Genomic DNA, 22,087 nt, shown 5'->3' on the forward strand with positions numbered 1-22,087 from the left:
GGTGTGTTGTGTGTGTGTGTGTGTGTGTGTGTGTGTGTGTGTGTGTGAAGGATTCTGCTTTCTCTAACAAAGAAGTGTATTGACAAGGAAAATTTTAAATGTTTTTATATCTCAAATCCTTTGTATAAATTTTATATTCTTAAAAATTTACTTCTTTTTCATCTTACTGGTCTTGATGAAGACATATAAACATCATAAATTTTTTGAAATGTGCTCTGAAAACCTGAAAAGTGCAGGCATCAGGGATACAAAGTGTGGGCTTGCATGAAGATCAGCTTCATGAGAGAGTTTGGGTTTTAAACTGCCAAGAAATATGGAACTCACGGAAAGAGAGCAGTCCTAGTCTGAGACAATAATTCTCTCCATGCCACTAATCAGGGGTGTAATCGCCAAATCAAAATGTGGCCCTGGGAATGACCGATGAGAGTCTGGAGCCCAGAGCCATTTTGTTCGGTTGATTTTTGTGCCGATTATTAAAACTCTTCTCTAGCCATGCAGTAATAAACAGTTGTTTTCAGGGAGTTTACTAATTTCTTTGGACCACATAATAATAAAAATTTGGACCACACATAAAAAAAATAATAATAATAAGATGTTTTTCATGCTCAGAAATGTGTTTTCTTGAAAGATCAAGTTTTCCAAGAAAGCCTCTCATTGTCTGATTCACTCTTCGGATTCTAAGCACTTGAGATGTCTGGCTGTGAACTGAATGTGCCCAGTGTTTCAACCCTGATTTTTCGTTGGCTTAATGACCCTGAATCCATCTTCTTTTACATGTTTTCTGGTTCCCTAACTTTTAAGTCATCAAAACACTGTTATATTCTCCACCAGTTAGTCAGCAATTTGGATGTGATCCCAACAATGAGTAAGGATAAGTGACCAACTTTTCGAAGATGAATCTGCTTTCCTTTATTAGCAGTTTAGCATTAGGTATACAGAAAAATTATATATAATAAGGAAACTCAATTGGCCTGAAGTTGTCAGCACGACTTTTCTCTATACTTAGTAGAAAAGTGTTTACAGTAAATTCCTCAGACTCATCAGTAAAGACGTATGTCACTTCCTGCAGACAGACTTCATCACATTTACTCATGTCTGTATCTGGGAGGCCTAGGACTTAGGGAAATTTTAGCTCATTATTTTAAATTTAATGGCAACATGGGCTCATCTTCAATTTGCTGCTTGAAAGTTTGAATCATGAACTGCTGATCAGAAAATATCACCTCCCCTCTCATCACAGAACTGAACTGAACTGAAACATTTGTTCAGATGTATCCAACTCTTTGCGACCCCAAAGACTGTAGCTCTCTAGGCTCCTCTGTCCATGGGATTCTCCAGGCAAGAATACTGGAGTGGGGTGCCATTCCCTTCTCCAGGGGACCTTCCCAACCCAGGGATCAAACCCAGGTCTCCCACATTGCAGGCAGATTCTTTACTGTCTGAGCCACGAGGGAAGCCCTCTCATCACATAATCCACATCCATACATGAGAAAGGTCATTGCAGGAAAGCAGGAGTTTAAAGGGGCACGGATGCCCTGGCGTGCCCCAGACCACCCTGGGGATGAGAAAATTTGATTTGGCCTGAAAGAATCTGTTTGGGGGCATAAGAGAAATAAGACATTTCCGTTTACATCTTGCCCTGCAGTTTAATATTGATCTTAAGAAAAACAAGCCCTCGAGTCATGGCTAAGTGTAGTTTTTGTGAGACGGAAGGACGAGCAGTTTCCTGTAGATCAGCCAGGGAATCAGCTTATGCTCCAACTTGGACTTCCCCACGTAAGCCTGGGAGACCTTGACCGTGGCAAGTAGGTAGCCTTTCCTGAGGGCCCGTGTCCTCTCTTGGAAGAAGAGGTGGTAAAGGTAAAAAAAGAAAAAAAAAATCTCTGGAAGTCTTTAACCTGTTATGGTTCATGAGTCATGGCGGGGAAAAGGACTTTGAAATTTTCTTATAGAACCTCTGGCTTGGCCTAATATTCTTCATTAATGTTATTTTTTGCTGTGCTTGACCACATATATAATATATATGTACCAAATTATAAGCTCAATAACATTTTACAGCCTGGGGGCAACAGTCCATAGGGTCACAGAGTTGCACATGACTGAAGCGACTTAGCACACATGCACACACACTTTGGTGTAACTTCTACCGAGGTCATGACCTGGAGCACATCACAATGGCCAAGTCTTAGAAACAGCCTGAGTGTCCTTCAGTGGGTGAAAGAGTAAAGAGGACTTGACACATGTGATGTACATGTGATGTTCACATGTGTATATGCACTGGTGTGTGTGTGCGTGCGTGTGTTTAGTTGCAAGTGACTCTTTGCGACCTCATGGACTTTAGCCTGCCAGGCTCCTCTGTCCATGGGATTCTGCAGGCAAAAGTGCTGGGCTGGGTCATCATTTCCTTCTCCAGGGGATCTTCCCAACCCAGGGATCGAACACAAGTCTCCTGTGTCTCCAGCACTGGCAGGTGGATTCCTTACCAATGGCACCAGCTGGGAAGCTCGTATGTGCACTGTGTCTATATCCACACGTGCACACGGTGTGATATCATTCAGCCACGAGAAGGAAGGAAGTTCAATCACGTGTGACAACATAGATGAATTTTGAGGGCATTGTGAAATGAGTGAAATGAGTCAGAGAAAGACAGACATTGTATGATTTCATGAATGTGTGGGATGTTGAAAAGAAAAACAGAAACAGAGAACAGATTGTTACTTTGGGGTGAGTAGGGTGAGGTAAAGATTCCCCTCAAGGTGAACAACCCCACAAAGAAAAGTTGGGAGATGCCTAAGGTGACCTACTGCTGTGGAATTTGTTGTGATTACAGAAGTGTTTCATTTTTGTTTGTTTGCTGTTCACTTTTGCTTATGGAAATTTATAAGCAGAATTTAGTTGCTATTTGCAAACACTTGTTTCTCCTCCTTCCTCCCAATGCAAAATTATCCCGAAGCATGTCTCTGTAGGGAACAGAATGCCCTGTTTGTGGAGGAAGAAATCACCAATTGGTGGTTAACTATCTGCTAGTGAACTGAAGGAGAGAATGAACTTCTTCTAGGCCTGGGAATCTGGTCAGAAATCAGCCTTCCTATAGAGCATTTCTGATGGAAATCACTGCACATGTTCCATGCGGAAGCTGGAAGCTATTGTGCAGGAAAGGAAGGAAGAAAAAATCACAGCCTTTGACACAGGTTGATCATGTTTCTGCTATTAACAATGCTCATTTCATCTTTTTATTGTTCCTGGAAAGGAGTGTACTTTAGACAGTGTCTGTTATAGGAGCTTCTTGCATCGAACATCTGGTTGTACCATTTCTTCCCACTTTCCCCACGCTAAGTGAGAGATCCCAGGAAGAGCAAATGGCCTCCCCAGAAAACGTGACATAGATTCTGAACAATTTTAGAAACTGTGGCCCCTATATTGAAATACGATTAAGATAAATGTTTTATTTCGACCTCAGGAAAAAAAAAAAAAGTCTCCTCTTCTTTGCACAAGACATGTTGTAGATTTTCATGCTGCTAGGTCACTTCAGTCGTGTCCGACTCTGCGACCCCATAGACGGCAGCCCACCAGGCTTCCCTGTCCCTGGGATTCTCCAGGCAAGAACACTGGAGTGGGTTGCCATTTCCTTCTCCAACGCATGAAAGTAAAAAGTGAAAGTAAATTCGCTCAGTCGTGTCTGACTCTTAGCGACCCCATGGACTGCAGCCTACCAGGCTCCCCTGTCCATGGATTTTCCAGGCAAGAGTACTGGAGTGGGGTGCCACTGATGAGGGGAAACAAAAGGCCTGATTGCGTGTACACCTTTGGGAACTCCTGGCCTCACCAGCAGCTCTTCTGTGTTCTAGCACCGCCCAGGCTACCTGCCTTGCCGACCGGCCAAAGCCCGTGAAGGAGTACAAGTATCCGGAGAAGCTGCCCGGAGAGTTATACGACGCGAACACACAGTGCAAGTGGCAATTTGGAGAGGAAGCCAAGCTCTGCACGCTGGGTTTCAAAAAGGCAAGCGATTGTCGGCAAGTGTTCAGCACGAAATGCTTCATAAAACCGTTTTATTCGGTGAAGCTGACGTTGATGTGTGCTGCGTTTATTGGGTACCTACCAAATGTCAAATCCTGTGTGTTAGGGCTGGCCCTGTATAACAGGAAACACATGTTTTACTGGCAAAGAAGATGGCCGTGGATGCTGCGGTAGGTATCGGCTTTCTCTCGAGTACTGACTTGGCCTCTTGGGTCAGCTCCTTCTGATTTATCATGTGCGAGTTCAGTGAGAACTCTTGGTTGGTGGAAGGTGGCAAATTAATACACTGTATTCTTTTCAAATGGTGTTTAAGGAACAGTGCGCACTGCCTCTGCTCCCCTACCTTCCTCAGACAGAGACAGAATTTACCATAAGGCAGTAGCCTGTCTGGGACTTCTGATTATTAAATTCCTCAAATGAAGTATTTCTAGAGAAGCCTTTCATAGTAGTCTCCTGACCCCAGGGACACCAGCAGAGTGGTTTTCTCACATAGATTCCCCATGTAACACAGAGACACGTGGTCTTGCTAGACAAGGGAACGTGAAGATTTCATAACTCGCTCTACTAAACTGCTATCAAAGCCACCCATAAATGGAATGAAAGTAGTGATTTTGGGGGCTTCCCTGGTGGCTCAGTCCATAAAGAATCCACCTGCCAATGCAGGAGACCTGGGGTCGATCCCTGGGTCAGGAAGATTCCCTGGAGAAGGAAATAGCAACCCACTCCATTATTTTTGCCTGGGAAATCCCACGGATAGAGGAGCTTGACAGGCTACATACAGTCCATGGGGTCACACGAGTTTTCTTTTATCCTAGTTTATAATAAAATCAAAAGTAAAGTGGACAAAAATATATAGTCCTCCAGAAATCTCCAACATTTCAGAACACGTTGGGAATATGCCCAATTTAAATCCAACATGATCATTTTCTTTCTTCTAAACTCAAGTAGGTCTCCCCGTAGAGTCAGTTACAGCTGTCTGCCAGAACTGGATGTTTATCTCCTCAGCTGGGTAATCTCAGCTTGGAACCAGAATAGTAAATCAGCTAGCATCAACACAGTATTCCCAGTGTTGCTTTTTCCGTTGGAGGAATATGTAAGATCCCTGAGAATTTTTTGTGTTACTCTTCTGTTTGCTAAGGAAAAGGAGCCCACATCTAACATTTTCTTTCAAAGGTGGAGTGTTCTACAGCATACTCCTGGTTTCCACACTGTTTTGCTGAGACTGTAGGCTATCATCCGTGGTAAACTAATAGTGTTTGGGAAATACAGGGAGTAAGTTAAATGCAGCATGTCTTTCTATTGTCGTTACTGTTTAGTCACTAGGTCATGTCCGACCCTTTTGTGACACCATGGACTGTAGCCCGCCAGGCTCCTCTGTCCATGGAATTCTCCAGGCAAGACACTGGAGTGGGTTGCCATTTCCTTTTCCAGACATCTTTCTATTAATGAGGAAATATTTACACTCAGGGAAATGCATTTGTTTTAGGTTGACAATTAAATTTTTACCTGGTAACCTTTTATCAAACTGAGGTCCCCTCTTGGTCCTTGCTTGGTAAGAGATTCTGTTAGTTTGTTTGCCAATATTATTTACAGCTTCTGTAGCCTCTACAATATTTGTTACTTGTTAGGTAATGATTTCAGAGATGAGTGTTAAAATCTTTAACAAAGGTTATATATTTTTCTGTTTTTCCCATTGGTTCTTGCTTCCCATTAGTTTTTGCTTTGTGTATTTTGAAGCTAGGTTTTTAAGTGTATACAAGTTTTGGATTTATGTCTTCCTGATCCTTTCATTAATATACAATAACTTTATTTTACTTTTGATAATGTCACTTTTCTTGAATTCCACTTTATCTTATGCTAATACAGCCACATCAGCTTATTTAAGAATACTCTTTGCATATTTTCCCCATTCTTTAACTGCCCGTTTCTTTGTGTTTTTATGTAACATGTGTCTGTTGTAGCATCCTTTAGTTTGATATTGCTTTTGTATCCAGTTGAACAGTTTCTAGCCTTTCACTGGAATGTTTAATCCATTATGTTTAATGTAATTATTGACATGGGACTTCCCTGGTGGCTGAGATGGTAAAGAATCCACCTGCAATGCAGGAAACCCTGAGTTTGATCTCTGGGTTGGGAAGATCCCCTGGAAGAGTGCATGGCAACCCACTCCAGTGTTCTTGTCTGAAAAATCCCCATGGACAGAGGAGTCTGGCAGGTTATAATCCACGGGGTCACAATGAGTCGAACACGACTGAGGGACTAAGCACAATAATTATTGACATAGCAGATTTAAATCTCCCATTTTGCTATGTGTTTCCTGTTCTCATTCCTTTTTTGTTTCTGTTTTATTTTGGGGTCACAAAGAGTCAGACATGACTGAGGGTTGTGGGGTCACAAAGAGTCAGACTCGACTGAGCGACGAAGCACAACAGTTACTGACACAGTGGATTTAAATCTCCCATTTTGCTATTTGTTTCCTGTTCTCATTCCTTTTTTGTTTCTGTTTTCTTTTGGATTAAATGTCTTTTCAAAAGTTCTATTTTTTGAACCAATTTGCTTTTTAGCTATCTTTTTCTTGCACTTTTAGTGGTTGCTCTAAAGCTGCATCTTTAACTTGCAACCTACATAGAATTAGCATCATGTCACTTTATGCAAAATGCAGGATCCTTACAACAAATGGGTCCATGTAGCCTTCTTTCACTCTTTGTGCTATTGTCATGATGTACTTTATTTCTTTTGCAAGCTATGAGCCACATGGCACACTGTTACCATTTGTGTTTTAAAATAATGGGTTATTTTTAAATAAAATAGGGTCATCTTTTATGTTAACCCACACATTTGCCATTTACTGTTCATCAGTTTCAAATTGTGTCATCTCCTTACGGCCTGAAGAACCGCCTTCAGCATTCCTGCAGCACAAATCTGTGGCCATAAAGTATCCCAGGTTTTCTTTATCTGAAAAATGTCATTAATTTACCCTCAGTTTTGAAGAACACTTTTTTTCTGAATATAAAATTCTAAACAGTCCATTCTTTGTTCCTTTTTTTCCCTTTAGACCCTTTAAAGACATAGTTCCATTTTCATCTGACTCAGCTGTTTCTAATAAAAGTTTGTCATCATTTGTCTCTTTCTTCTAACATTCCTAGTCATTTATTTAGACAATTCGTCAAACTATGCATTTGGTTTATTTTAAGTTTCATACTAGAATCACCATTTGGTTCTTTTTTATAGTCTGTATGTCTCTAGAGAATATCCTACTTGTTCACTTATGCCTGTTTTTTGAATATATCACTTGCGTTACAATTATATATCATGATATATTATTTTATGTTATGTATATTAATATTATGTTGTTATAGTAGGTGAATTCTTTCGATCCCCTGAGCCTTTGTTTTATTATTCCTTTTTTTTTTTTTTTTTAGTCACTCAGTCATATCTGACTCTTTGTGACCCCATAGACTGTAGCCCTCCAGGCTCCTCTGTCCATGGGATTATCCAGGCAAGAATACTGGAGTAGGTAGCAATTTCCTTCTCCAGGGGATCTTCCAGACCCAGGAATTGAACCTGAGTCTCCCATATTGCGGGCAGATCCTTTACCGTCTGAGCCACCATTATTCTTCCTTCAGTTCAGTTCAGTTCAGTCGCTCAGTCGTGTCCGACTCTTTACAACCCCATGAACCCCAGCATGCAGGCCTCCCTGTCCATCACCAACTCCCAGAGTTCACTCAGACTCACATCCATCGAGTCAGTGATGCCATCCAGCCATCTCATCCTCTGTCGTCCCCTTCTCCTCCTGCCCCCAATCCCTCCCAGCATCAGAGTCTTTTCCAATGAGTCAACTCTTCACATGAGGTGGCCAAAGTACTGGAGTTTCAGCTTTAGCATCATTCCTTCCAAAGAAATCCCAGGGCTGATCTCCTTCAGAATGGACTGGTTGGATCTCCTTGCAGTCCAAGGGACTCTCAGGAGTCTTCTCCAACACCACAGTTCAAAAGCATCAATTCTTCAGTGCTCAGCCTTCTTCACAGTCCAACTCTCACATCCATAGGTGACCACAGGAAAAACCATAGCCTTGACTAGATGGACCTTTTTTGGCAAAGTAATGTCTCTGCTTTTCATTATGCTATCTAAGTTGGTCATAACTTTCCTTCCAAGGAGTAAGCGTCTTTTAATTTCATGGCTGCACTCACCATCTGCAGTGATTTTGGAGCCCAAAAAAATAAAGTCTGACACTGTTTCCACTGTTTCCCCGTCTATTTCCCATGAAGTGATGGGACCGGATGCCATGATCTTCGTTTTCTGAATGTTGAGCTTTAAGCCAACTTTTTCACGCTCAACTTTAACTTTCATCAAGAGGCTTTTTAGTTCCTCTTCACTTTCTGCCATAAGGTTTTCCTTAGCTCTAAGGCACAGCCTGTACTCTACCTATTAGACAGCTTATGGTTCTTACTCATGAGACGTGGACTTTGGGCTTTCCACTGGATGCCCAGATGCTCACTTTGTGTGGGCCAGAACACTGCTTTTTCCCAGCATTGTGTATGCACAATCTTCCGACCCTTATCAGCTATCAGCTCAAAGATGCTACACTTTGCCAGACGACTTGGAGTCTCATCCTGTGTATCAGCCATTCACCCCTTAGATAAGGACCTGAAGGGAATCTTCAGGGCTCCCTATTCAATTTAACTTTTTCCTTTCTGATCGTCGTCCCACAAATTCTGGCTACTTCTGCAGCCCCAACTTGGATCTCTGCACTCTCAGTTCGGTGAGACCACTGTTGTCTGCGTAGGATCCACATTTCTGTACCATGGTCAGCAAAATGTACCCAGGGGGAGAGTTGGGCAGAGGTGGCACTCACCTGATGAATTTCTCTTCTCTTGAGAACTATGTACTGGGTTGCTTGTTGCAAGAGTCTGAAACAATTAGCCAGTTTTATAATTTTTAAATGTAGAAAAGTAAGCCTAGTACCAGTTACTTCACCATAAACAATAGAGAAGATACCTTTTGAAAAAAAATCCATCAAAGTCAGTATTGTAACATAATTCCCTATGATGTGAAATTGTTTTTAATACAAATAAAATTGACATAGTTTTCTTTTTAGAAGTTAAATTCTACTCATGTGGCCAAACCTTCTAATATAAAGAATCTCAACTTTAGATATAGAGTGACAATTAGATTCTATATATTCTATATGAATTGAAGCATCTCAGGAAATTCTCAATTACAAAATTTAATTTGTCAAATGACCTCCTGCTGAAATCTTCTAAGAATGAGTCTATTTGATTAAGTTGAAATGTAAAGATCTTGAACTTTTCTGATGGGAGAATATAAAATAATAAATAACAGAAAAACTACCCAGTGCCTAAACCAACCCTTGGCACTTAAGACCCACTCAGTACAAATTTGCTGGGAAGGGTTACAGATGGATGGATGATATTTTAGACAGGGTTAAACAGGGCTTCAGAGGATGAGATGGCTGGATGGCATCACTGATGCCATGAACTTGGGCAAACTTCGGGAGATGTTGAGGGACAGAGAGGCCTGGCATGCTGCAGTCCATGGGGTCACAAAGAGTCAGACACGACTGGGCAACTGAACAACAACAATAGTTGCTTCATAGTGTTGTGTACTTTTGTGTACAGCAAAGTGAATCAGCTATATGTTTACATGTATCCTCTTTTTTTAATTTCCCTCCCATTTAAGCCAACACAGAGCATTGAGTAGAGTTCTCTGTGCTATACAGTAGGTTCTCATTAGTTACCTATTTTATGAAAGTGAAAGTATACTCACTCAGTATCAGTAATGTATATGTGTCAGTCCCAATCTCCCAGTTCATCCAGCTCCCCTTCCTCCTTCGGTGCCCATTCATTTGTTCTTTCTATCTCTGCTTTGCTAATAGGATCATCTATACCATTTTTAGTTATTTTGAACACTTTGTTAAGTTCCTATTCTGCTTCATCAACGTCGCTTGGTGTCCTGAACTGACAATCTGAGGTGCAGCATGTGAGAATTGGAAACTTTATCACCTTAGTGTCCTGGGTACTGTTGGTAAATTGGGAAGCCCCCCGCCCTGTGCCCACCCCACCCCATCCAGCATTTATTGCATTCCACATTCCTATCCCTGGAACCATTATTTAATAGTATCTTTGTTCCAAGAGGACCCTAAAATTTTATTAAGAATGTAATGATCATAATGTTAGTTTAATACCACCCTTGTACTTAATCCAGAAGTTAGCAGTAAAGTCAAAATATGATAAAACCAAGAGGGAATAATTGGATTTGAGTTGTTTAGATAACAAAATAAACATCATTTGAGATATTAGGGTTTCTATTTGTTTTCCAGGATAGAATGTCACATTGTTATTAAGTGGCCAGCATTTACATAAAGACACCAAAGCCTCGAATACTTTCTGACATGTTAGAACACAATAACATGAATTATATATTTCAAGGCTCTTGTAACTCTTGATTTATTTCTACCTGGGGGCCTAGAATTGGGGACTGAGCAGTTTGAAGGATGGGGCTGAAATACACAGATGGCATAAACTGGGCACAGGCTGAAGAAGAGACACATCATATGATTTAGTGGTGTGCTGACGGCCACCAGCCTCCTCTACATGGGAGCTTCTTATTTAAAAAACTTAAAAACCGTCACTTTCATTAGTATCTTCCATCTATATGTCTATATTCTGCAGAACGTTACCCAAAACTATCATGTAAGAAGACTATGAAAATACTTTTAGCAGTAGTCTCGGTGTAGCATTTTCATATCATAAGGTTACCCTCCTAAATTATCGTAGATGTTTTCATGATCACAATCCACTGATCACTATTATGATCATTTTACACTAAAGAAGTTTCTGCTCACTCTGTCCAACGTTTCCACAGAAACAAACTAACAGATGTTTGACTCACTCAGAAAGCATTTATTGAAAGCCAGCCAGGTGCTAAGCACTGTTCCAGGTATTGATGACAAAAACATAAAAATAATTTAACATTTTAAAGCCCCATTTATTTTACCCTCTTCCATCATCTCCGAAACCGCCCCAGGAATTAGCAGCATTGGCTCCCTCCAGCCACAGCCATGAACCAGGCTGGGAACTGGAAGTGAGCTCACATCTCCTCATGATCGGAATTGAGAAAGGACACTGGCATGAATTTGGTGCCTGTCGGGTGCCAAGCCCTAAAGGGGGCACAGGACCTCTGACACTTCATGTGGCCCCCGGGACAAGTCGATGGGCAGCTACATACAAAGAGGATACCCGGGTTCTGCCTGCCCTATCTGTCCTGCCCAATTTACACCAGATACCTTCTCAGAAGCCCAAACCCTCCCCTGGGCCTCTGTGTCTCCTGCTAACCCAGCCATAGGAGCTAACCATTCCCTTATCATGCACTTATCCATCTGTGTGTCCTTCCCCTTGCTTGTGCTTGCCCAGCTGCCCGAATCACTAGGTTACATCAGGGCAGGTACCCCTCCCCTGCACCACTGTCTGAAATCTGTGTGTCATCCGTGCAAACAGAGCTTCCTAGCTGTCCCTTTGGAGACTTACAGACACCCAGCCCCCTGATGTTATGGATGCCTTTAGGTCTTCTTATGGCTCTGATCTCTAAACACCATTCCGGCCAAGAACAGAGACCCCTGGTACAGCATGCTAATTAATGTCATGAGAACCAGGCGCAACACTGACCACCAGGCATGACATGTTTGCCCCAGTAGCACTTCATGATTCTGTCAGGCTCCAGAGAAAATACAATTTAACAGTACCATGATTGTAACCATAGGAGATTACTATGAACACCTCAAAATAAAAGCAATGAATTGATATCCAAATTAAAACATCAAAAGCTTCTTAAAATTCCATGTTCTGAAAATCTGTCTTTTCAGTGAGAGAGATACAAGCGTGGGGGGGGGGTGTCTTTAACAGCTATTTTAACTGTTAAACATATAATGAATAAATTTATGGAGATTTCAGAATTATGTTTTGTGAAGGTAAAATCCGTATGGATTGCTAAAAGGAAAATCTTTCAATTAGTCACTCATACAATGCAGAAAGCCTCGTGTGAGCTCATCTCTAGCATCGTTGAAACATGAAGTAGAAGCACAAATGCCGTGAAGCGCCATCTGAAACAGGAAGTAGAGGCACAGACGCCCTGAGGCGCCACCTGAAACAGGAAGTAGAGGCACAGGCGCCCTGAAGCTCCATCTGAAGCAGGAAGTAGAGGCACAGACGCCCTGAGGCGCCACCTGAAACAGGAAGTAGAGGCACAGACGCCATGAAACGCCACCTGAAACAGGAAGTAGAGGAACAGACGCTGTGAAACGCCACTTTAAACAGGAAGTAGAGGCATTGAAGCACCATCTGAAACAGGAAGAAGAGGCACAGACGCCCTGAAGCGCCACCTTAAACAGGAAGTAGAGGCATTGAAGCACCATCTGAAACAGGAAGAAGAAGCACAGACGCCCTGAAGCACCATCTGAAACAGGAAGTAGAGGCACAGGCGCAGTGAAAGGCCACCTGAAACAGGAAGTAGAGTCACAGACGCCCTGAAGCACCATCTGAAACAGGAAGAAGAGGCACAGACACCCTGAGGTGCCATCTGAAACAGGAATAGAGGCACAGTCACTCTGAAGCGCCACCTGAAACTGGAAGTAGAGGCACAGATGCCGTGAAATGCCATTTTTCAGACAGAACCATGTGGAAGTTTTGCTGTGTTGCATTTTCTTTATAACAGGAAGCACCCTGTAGATGCAGATATTAAATGTCTTGGGAAATAGTGCAGCACTGGTTCAAGTATTTAGAACAGTTGTACAGGTCATTTAAGAAATGTTTTCGTCATGTGCACTGCAGCCCCCACCAGCTTTCCTGAAGGTCCCATCATTTCATGAGCCCCACGGTCTACCCTTCACTAAGATGTTCCTTTGGATCTAAAAGCGTAAATAATTTCTTACAGTTGGAGAGGCTTTTTATTGTGGTTAAACCTCAGATCTTGTTTTATTTTGCTCACGAATCAGCCATGTGGAGCTTCCTTCCTCTGCACATGCCATTGTTCTTTCTTATCTTTCTTTGCATGAACCCTTCATTCTTTCTCTTCGGAAAGAGCCAGACTTGATCTGAAGAGTTGACTCATCTGTCCATCTTCTCCCACTCCTTTCCTGAGTCCTTCAGGCGAAGCTCTTTTCTAACGGCAAGCCCACGCTGCACCATGTTCTTTCCCTTGTAGCAGGGGAACCTCTTCCCATGTTCACCAGTGGTGATTTACACCGATCTACTCCCTCTAAGACCATTCTTGAGAGAGTAGGTCTGGTCATATTGCTTATGAAACCCCATGCCTAGCTAGATACCTGGCACATTCTAGACCTTCATCAAAGATTTGGGGTTGGTGGATGGGTGGGTAAATGAATGAATGGATGACTGGCTAGAGAAATGGACATGTCAGCAAGTTTCATCGTCATCTTTAACATGGAAATGAGGATTCAGAGTTGCAGAGGTTAGTGAAAGGTAGGAGCAAGAGTGAATTATGAAATGTTATGTGTTATTGGTTTTTAATTTCTTAATTTTTAATTATTTGTACTTTTCTTCAATGTCTGGATTAAGCATATTTTATTTTTAATTTAGGAAGTATAATTTTGTTAAATGTATGATGAATAAATAGAAATAAATAGAGCTTCGGGGATAGAATGAAGTTGGACCATGTCTAGAACATGAGACTTCTGGGTCATTAGTCTACCATGAGTACCTACTCCTGAGTAGACATTAGCTTTTAATATGTATCAGTTGTTTTTCCCTTAAACTTTTCAGTAATACTGGGCTTTCTAGGTATCTCAGTGGTAAAGAACCCGCTTGCCAAAGCAAGAGATGCATATTTGATCCGTGGGTTAGGAAGATCCCCTAAAGGAGGAAATGGCAACTCACTCTAGTGTTCTTGCCTGAAAGATTCCATGGACTCAGGAGTCTGGCAGGCTACAGTCCATAGGGTGGCAAAAGAGTCACACATGACTTAACAACTAAACAACGACAACATTTTATCACAGCTGTGTGGACTATTTGTAATACTAATGAACTTCTTTCCATTTTAGGATATCTGTAAAGCCCTGTGGTGCCACCGGATAGGAAGGAAATGTGAGACTAAATTCATGCCAGCTGCAGAAGGCACTACTTGTGGGCATGACATGGTAAGAAGCTCACCTTAGGTACAGACATCATATTCAGATGTCAGCCTTTCAGCCATGCATCCTTCCTCCTTTTGTCTTTGTATTTCTGAGCCTGTCTTCCTGATCTTTATGCGCCTATCTGATACAACTGAGCGACTGAACTGAACTGATACTATGTCGAAAAATTGCTTAATTTATATTAATTCTATGAAGAGGACTGACTCCCCTTCTCACTTTTCTAGTGATGCATTGATGAGATACCTGCAATTACTAGACACTGATGTCAGGCAACAGGTGATGGCTGATTCTGTTTAATGAGGGATAATGTTAAACTCTTGACTACCTTATAATCATACAAAGAACTAGTGTTCAGTAGTTCTGATAAAGCCTCAGAGCATCCATTGAAGACTGTTGAACAGAGCCTTTTGACTATTGCTCCTGGGAAAATAAGATGCTGTCCTGGGGAAAAGAGAAAATTCATAAGATGGCAAGTTCATTACTAGCTGGGAGACAATGACAATTCTGTCATTAAAACTGAAAATTAAATTCTCTTACTGCTAAAGAGTAATATTTTAATTATTTTTATTTAAGCTGCGTGATTGTATTTTTCAAACTATAAAAGGCTACTAGAAAAAGACAGAAATATGTCAGAACCAAATTGTCACCGTAACCATTTTTTCTTCTATGTATCTGAACTTTTTAGTGATGCTAACAAGTACAAAAGAGAAACATATGCCTGAATATTATTGATCTAGTACATTTAAATTCTGAAGTAAACTTTGTTACACTATAAACATATTTATATGTGAGTACAGAAAGAAAGGATTTACAGTATTAAGAAACAATGTTAACATGCTTTCAGGTTAAATTATTGCAGTGCTGACTGAGAAAATGAAGAGAAGTGAGGTAAATTTGCCTAGGAATAGCACCTAAGAACCATTCATCCTACATCTGTTAATATGCTTTATTTTCAGACCTTCCAAGGGTGAGATTGATATTTAAATCTGTCTAGTGATATAGACAGCAGTAAACTAGTCCATAACAAAAAAGTCTAATAAGAATGCTTTTAGTTTCTCAAAAGGCAGAAGGAGAAGAGAGTGACAGAGGATAAAATGGCTGGATGGCATCCTGTGGACATGAACTTGAGCAAACTCAGGGAGATAGTGAGAGACAGGGAAGCCTGGAATGCTACAGTCCATGGGGTCGCAAAGAGTCAGACATGACTTGACGACTGAACAATAGTTTCTCAAAAGAGGAAATGCATTTGCTGAGATACTGCAATGTAGAAACGCCAGTTGTCACAGGATACCAGGGAATTTGGACTTCCCTGGTGGCTTAGATGGTAAAGAATCTGCCCATGATGCAGGAGATCCAGGTTGTATCCCTGGGTCAGGAAGATCCCCTGGAGAGGGAAATGGCTACCCACTCCAGTGTTCTTGCCTGGAGAATTCCATGAACGGAGGAGCTTGGTGGGCTACAGTCCATGGGTTCCCAAAGAGTTGGACACAACTGAGTGACTGACACTTTAACCAGGCAATTTACCTGAGCTTTAAGCTGCAGGTGATCATGACTCCCTGCATATACTTGATTGCAAAGTTTTCAAAATTATGCTGATTTCTTGAAAGATTGGTAGCCCTCCCATTGTTGCCCTGGTGATGGTGCACACCAGTGTGGCTTGGCTCTCCAGGCAGCCTGCTTTCTTTAAAATCTACTATTTTTCAGGGATGATGTAATAACTCTGGTGCTACCCGTGTATTATCATTACATTCTGTTTACCTTGAAAGCACAATTGTTGTTGTTCAATTTCTAAGTTGTGTCTGACTCTTTGGGTCCCCAGGGACTGCAGTACACACCAGGCTCCCCTATCCTTCACTATCTCCTGAGTTTGCTTAAACTGATGTCCATTGAGTCAGTGATGGCATCCAACCATCTCATCCTCTGTTGCTGATTTTCCGTGGTATTTTTTTTTTCATTATGTTTCCAAATAGAGCCTTTTCCTTCAAATTGAAAAGAATTAGTGTATATTAAGCCAGAATGGATCCTTACGAATTGCACGGCGTTAAGTGTTCTGCCTAGAATCTCATGGGTGCCCAGTGGCCAGGATGGGACAAGCATCAGAGGCCCCTGTAAAAGCTTCTTTGGTGTTAGTGGTGTGTCTTTGTGCATCACTGGTCCACAGTGTCCATGAGGTGTACTGACTGAGAAGCGAGCATTACCAAAAGTCAGTGTGCCAGTACTTTGGGGTATTCGAGAGCAGTGGGTATGTTCTAGATAACTGACAGTAGCTCTCCAGCTTCTGTATATCTCTTTCCTGAATGGGAGCCTATTCCCCTCCACCGGCTACAACAATGAGGCTCTGGGTGGACCTGCATGCTGGTACACCTGACCCGTGGTCAGTGCATCTTTTAGTGACAGGAGCTGTCCTTAGAGCATTATATACATTGAATCCCCACAAGCATCCGGACGGTAAACCTATGGTAGCCCCCACTGTAGACCCAAGAACTCTTCCAGGAAAAAGACACTGGGTTCCCTGTGCTCTCGCCATGAGAAATCCATAGCAAGGGGATGAGGACTACAGCCTGGATGCATGCCAAAGCAGACTCTGGTTCTTCGGTGATCCCTAATGTAAAATTAAACCAGCTCTCACTTTGTGATTATGTTTGGTACAAGGACTGGGTCATTACCTTGGGTCCCTGGAACAACTCAGTCTGGTGGTTTCCATCATGCCTGATGCTCAGAGGAGGGCAGGTTCGGGGCACCTGAGTCAGTGCCCAGGTCATGCACCTGGCTGAGCTGATATGTAGGGCTCATTTTCTCCTCCACGGCATCAGTTTTCGTGACTCATTATGCTGCTTCCCTGTCTGTACTGGGTTTCAGAGTGACAGTGGATTTCGTGGTCAGCATCACAACAGGATGTGTGCTTCATGGTGACATCACACTGCCCAAGAGAAAGCCTTCTTTCAAGTCATCAATAAAATATAAAACTGCGACCAAATGGAATGGTTCTTAGAAATACAACCAGTGCTTCTTCAGACATTTTGTGTGTCTACTTAACACAAAGATCTTATGCTGACCACCTCACTCACCAGCTGCAGGGGTCTGCAACCTGTGAGAAATTATGCTCGAAATTGTGTGCGTGTATGTGTGTTTGTGTGTCTACATGCAACTTTCTTGGGAGAAGATGTAGTGGCTTCTCCTAAAATTCACAAAAAAAATAACTTTTTAAAAATAATTTTTAAGAATATTCACTTAAGGATAATCTTGGTCATATATCCAGAGAAAATGATAATTTGAAAAGGTACATGCACCCATATGTTCATAACAGCACTATTTACAGTAGCCAAGATATGAGAGCAACCTAAATGTCCATCAACAGACGAATGGATAAAGAAGATTTGGTACATGTATGCAATGGAACATCACTCAGCCATAAAAAGGAGTGAAATAATGGCATTTGCAGCAGCACGGATGGACCTAGAGATTATCGTACTAAGTGAGAAAGACAAATATCATATGATATGTGGAGTCTAAAAAATGACACAAGTGAATTTATAAATGAAACAGAAATAGACTCACAGATATAGGAAACAACATATGGCAACCAAAGGGGAATAAAGTAGGAGCGTGGCATTAATAGATGCACACCACTATACATAAAGTAGACAGCAAGGACCTACTTTACAGCATGGGGAACTATATTATATATTGTATAATAACCTACAAGTGAAAAGATTCTGAAAAAAAAGTACATATTTATGTAAGTATAACTGAATCACTTTGCCATAAACCTGAAACTAGCACAGTATTGTAAATCAACTTCACTTCAATTTTACAAAAGTACACTCTGACAAAAACAGCAAAAAAAAAAAATTCTGTTTTTTGCAATACAATTATTGAAGCAATGATTATCAAAGCAAAAGCCTGGAAATGATGCAAGTGTTCATCAGAAGGACATGGATTGGAAATACGCTTACTGGAATGTTTTGTTGCTGCAACAAAGGAGTGAGGGATGTGTCTACCTTCTTCTATGGAATGAACTACAGAATATAGAGTTAAGTGAAAAAAAGAGAATGGAAAAAGATGTGGGTAACATGGAGTCATTTATGAAAGAAAAGGAATGATTAATCTACATTATTTGCTTACATCAAAAAATAAAAGAATAAACTCCAAGTTTCAGAAAAACATTACATAAACCCTTTGTTGTTGTTCAGTCTCTCAGTCGGGTCCAACTCTTTGTGACCCCATGGGCTGCAGCACACCAGGCTTCCCTGCCCTTCACTACCTCCCAGAGCTTGCTCAAACTCATGTTCATTGAGTCAGTGACGCCATCCAACCATCTCATCCTCTGTCGTCCCTTCCCCTCCTGCCTTCACTCTTCCCCAGAATCAGGGTCTTTTCTAATGAGTTGGCTCATCTCATCATGTGGCCAAAGGATTGGAGATTCAGCTTCAGCATCAGTCTTTCCAGTGAATATTCAGGACTGATTTCCTTCAGGACTGGTTTGATCTTGTAGTCCAAGGAACTCTCAAGAGTCTTCTCTAACACCACAGTTCAAAAGCATCAGTTCTTCAGTGCTCAGCCTTCTTTATGGTCCAACACTCACATCCATACCTGACTACTGGAAAAATCATAGTTTTGATTCTATGGACCTTTGTTGGAAAACTAATGTCTCTGCTTTTTAATACGTTGTCTAGGTTTTTCATAACTTTCCTTCCAAAGACCAAGTGTCTTTTAATTTCACTGCTGTAGTCACCATCTGCAATGATTTTGGAGCCCAAGAAAATAAAGTCTGTCACTGTCTCCATTGTTTCCCCATCTATTTGGCATGAAGTGATGGGACTGGATGCCATGATCTTCATTTTTTGAATGTTGAGTTTTAAGCCAGCTTTTTCACTCTCCTCTTTCACCTTCATCAAGAGGTTCTTTAGTTCTTTTTCACTTTCTGCCATAAGGGTGTATGCGTATCTGAAGTTGTTGATATTTCTCCCAACAATCTTGATTCCAGTTTGTGCTTCATCCAGCCTGGCATTTCACATGATGTACTCTGCATATAAGTTAATTAAGCAGGGTGACAATATACAGCCTTGATGTACTCCTTTCCCAATTTGGAACCAGTCTGTAGTTCCATGTCTGTTTCTAACTATTGCTTCTTGACCTGCATACAGCTTTCTCAGGAGACAGGTAAGGTGGTCTGGTATTCCCATCTCTTGAAGAACTGTCCACAATTTGTTGTGATCCACACAGTCAAAGGCTTTAGCATAGTCCATTAAGCAGAAGTAGATGTTTTTCTGGAATTCTCTTGCTTTTACTATGATCCAATGGATGTTGGCAATTTGATCTCTGATTCTTTGTGTCATTTTAAAACAAATCCTTACATCATGTAAACACTTTATGTCATTTTAAAATAAAACTAGACCAAATTTTATTAAAGTAATTTATAAGCATCCCAAGAAAAATGAAATAATTTAACCTAAACAAGTCCCATTTAGGCTTTAAGTCAAGGTATTGGCTTAACCATGACTTGACAGAGGAATTAGCCAAGTGACTTTATTTTCTTTTTATTGTTACATTATCTATTTTATTTTATTTTTAAACTTTACAATGTTGTATTGGTTTTGCCAAACATCGAAATGAATCTGCCACAGGTATACATGTGTTCCCCATCCTGAACCCTCCTCCCTCCTCCCTCCCCATACCCTCCCTCTGGGTCGTCCCAGTGCACCAGCCCCAAGCATCCAGTATCCAGCATCGAACCCAGCGCTTTCTGCATCTCAGGTCGAATGTATGCAGTAGACACCAAGTACTAGAAGGAATCATAAGCTGTTTTCAGCGACCATATCAATATTGGTAGGTTGTTTTTGCCTTCCTAGAACTATTATTTTCTAGTCTCCTACACAGTGTTTGCCATCAGAATGCCGACTGTGCCCAGTGCGTAAGTCCATCAGTGAGAAAACCCAGGCCACTGAATGCAGCTCTCTATCTTGTGTAGCTTTTGCACGTGGTGCCAGTGCAGGAACCACGGGGACTTTAGCAGAATAACATCAATGGGAGCTTCTCTAGAGGAAGGGGAGCTGATAGCATCCCCGGCCTCCCCAGGACAGGTGGAGCCCTGTGTGGGTTGTCTCGTGTCCTCAGAAGGCTGTGTGACCTCTGACAGGCATCACTTAAAGCCTCCAGGCTCCCAGCCCAGGTGCTTCGGAGTAAAAGCATGAAGCACTGGACGGAAATGACAAGGTGTTGAGACACACAGACCCTCCAGCTGGACTTTTCTGCCCGACAGTCAGTCTGTTCTGACAGCAAGAGATGAAGAGCGTGTTGTTGCCAGGGAAGATTAGAGTTCACACACCTGAGAGGTGAACAATTGGACTACGTGTTCCTACAACAAAACTTGACTACATGTGCGAGATTCCAGCAGCTCAGACAGATGCCTGAAAACTAGTCTTCTCTGTATCTTCCCTTCACGCGGATTTATAGAACAAGGCTAACTTTGGAAAGAGTAAAAGTGGCATTGACATATATACACTGCCGTGTGTGAAATAGAAAGCTAGTGGGAAGCTGCGGTGTAACACAGGGAGCTCAGCCTGGTGCTCCATGATGACCAGAGGGGTGGGATGGGGGTGAGGGGGTCTGGGAAGGAAGCTCCAGGAGGAGGAGACATAAGTATACATGTGGCTGATTCACATTGTGGTACAGCAGAAACTAACACAATGCTGTAAAGCAGTTATACTTCAATTAAAAAAAAAAAAAAGAAGTGTTAAATGTATTTTCATTATGTGCTCCTGAGGGCAGGGAGACTGATATCTGCTTATACTACCAAGTTTCCAGGGCTGAGCATTGCTATAGTGATGAAGTCAGTCTCCACCCACAGTCAGATCACTGTTCTTGTTTTTGTTTTAATTTTCAGTGGTGCCGCGGAGGACAGTGTGTGAAATACGGGGACGAAGGCCCCAAGCCCACTCACGGTCACTGGTCAGACTGGTCTCCCTGGTCTCCTTGCTCCAGGACCTGCGGAGGAGGGGTGTCGCACAGGGACAGACTCTGCACAAACCCCAGGTGAGCGCTCAGACCTCCCTCCTCCCCAGTGAGCCATCTCTCTGTGACAAACTTCCCAAAGAGTATGTGGAAGGAAGCTCAGTGAAAATAATTCTGTACTTCTTGTATTACTGCAAAAGAATTCCAAGGCAGAAAGCCCTTTCACTCAGGCATTTATTGTATAGTGATGTCTCTGTGATATGATTTAAGGCGCTTGTAACTATTTGACCACAACAAAAGTAACTGTGCATGGATGCTTAGCTTCTCAGTCATATATAACCCTTTGCGGCCCCATAGACCTACCAGGCTCCTCTCTCCATGGAACTTCCCAGGCAAAAATACCAGAGTGAGTTGCCATTTCCTTCTTAAAGGGATCTTCCCAACCCAGGAGTTGAACCCAACTCTCCTGCATTAGCAGGCAGATTCTTTACAGCAGAGTCACCAGGGAAGCCCCAAAAGTAACAGACCCGACAACAATATTCAGGAACTCGACTGTAGTCCGTTTACATGAAATACCAAGGTTCCATCTAAAATATGGAAATAAGTCATAAGAAAAATATAGAGAACACAAATGAGTGAGAATCAGTAGGGACAGTTTTTTCAAGTGAGAAAAACAAAGCCTTGGTTTTTCATCAAGGATATTTCCCTGTGCGGTGTGTGGTTTCATTGTGTCTTCTGTGGGAGACAAGGGTGTTAGAAGCAGAACTCAGTGCGGTGGAGTGAAAGGGTGTTCAGCCCTCATTGTACACCTTTATTTGTTTAACTTACGTTGACACTAAGCAAAATGATTTATGTTAGTCCTGTCTTTAATGCATGAGACCCAGGTGGTCTCCTGCTTTGGCAGGGTGCTCCCCTTCGGGGGTGCCTGCGTGAATTCTAGGGGTG

At 41.9% G+C, this 22,087-nt stretch overlaps 1 protein-coding gene across 1 annotated transcript in view; it reads left to right on the plus strand.

The window, feature by feature from the left end:
• ADAMTS16 (ADAM metallopeptidase with thrombospondin type 1 motif, 16) overlaps nt 1–22,087 on the plus strand; it is a 195,796-nt gene that overhangs the window by 87,885 nt on the left and 85,824 nt on the right. Inside the window, exons 12-14 of the mRNA XM_010857145.1 lie at nt 3,849–4,002; nt 14,096–14,191; nt 21,075–21,223. Of these exons, the coding sequence (XP_010855447.1) occupies nt 3,849–4,002; nt 14,096–14,191; nt 21,075–21,223 (399 nt within the window). The remainder of the gene's footprint in view (nt 1–3,848; nt 4,003–14,095; nt 14,192–21,074; nt 21,224–22,087) is intronic.

Source organism: Bison bison, unplaced genomic scaffold (genome assembly GCF_000754665.1).
Source record: "Bison bison bison isolate TAMUID 2011002044 unplaced genomic scaffold, Bison_UMD1.0 scf7180017864377, whole genome shotgun sequence".
Taxonomy (NCBI): domain Eukaryota; kingdom Metazoa; phylum Chordata; class Mammalia; order Artiodactyla; family Bovidae; genus Bison; species Bison bison.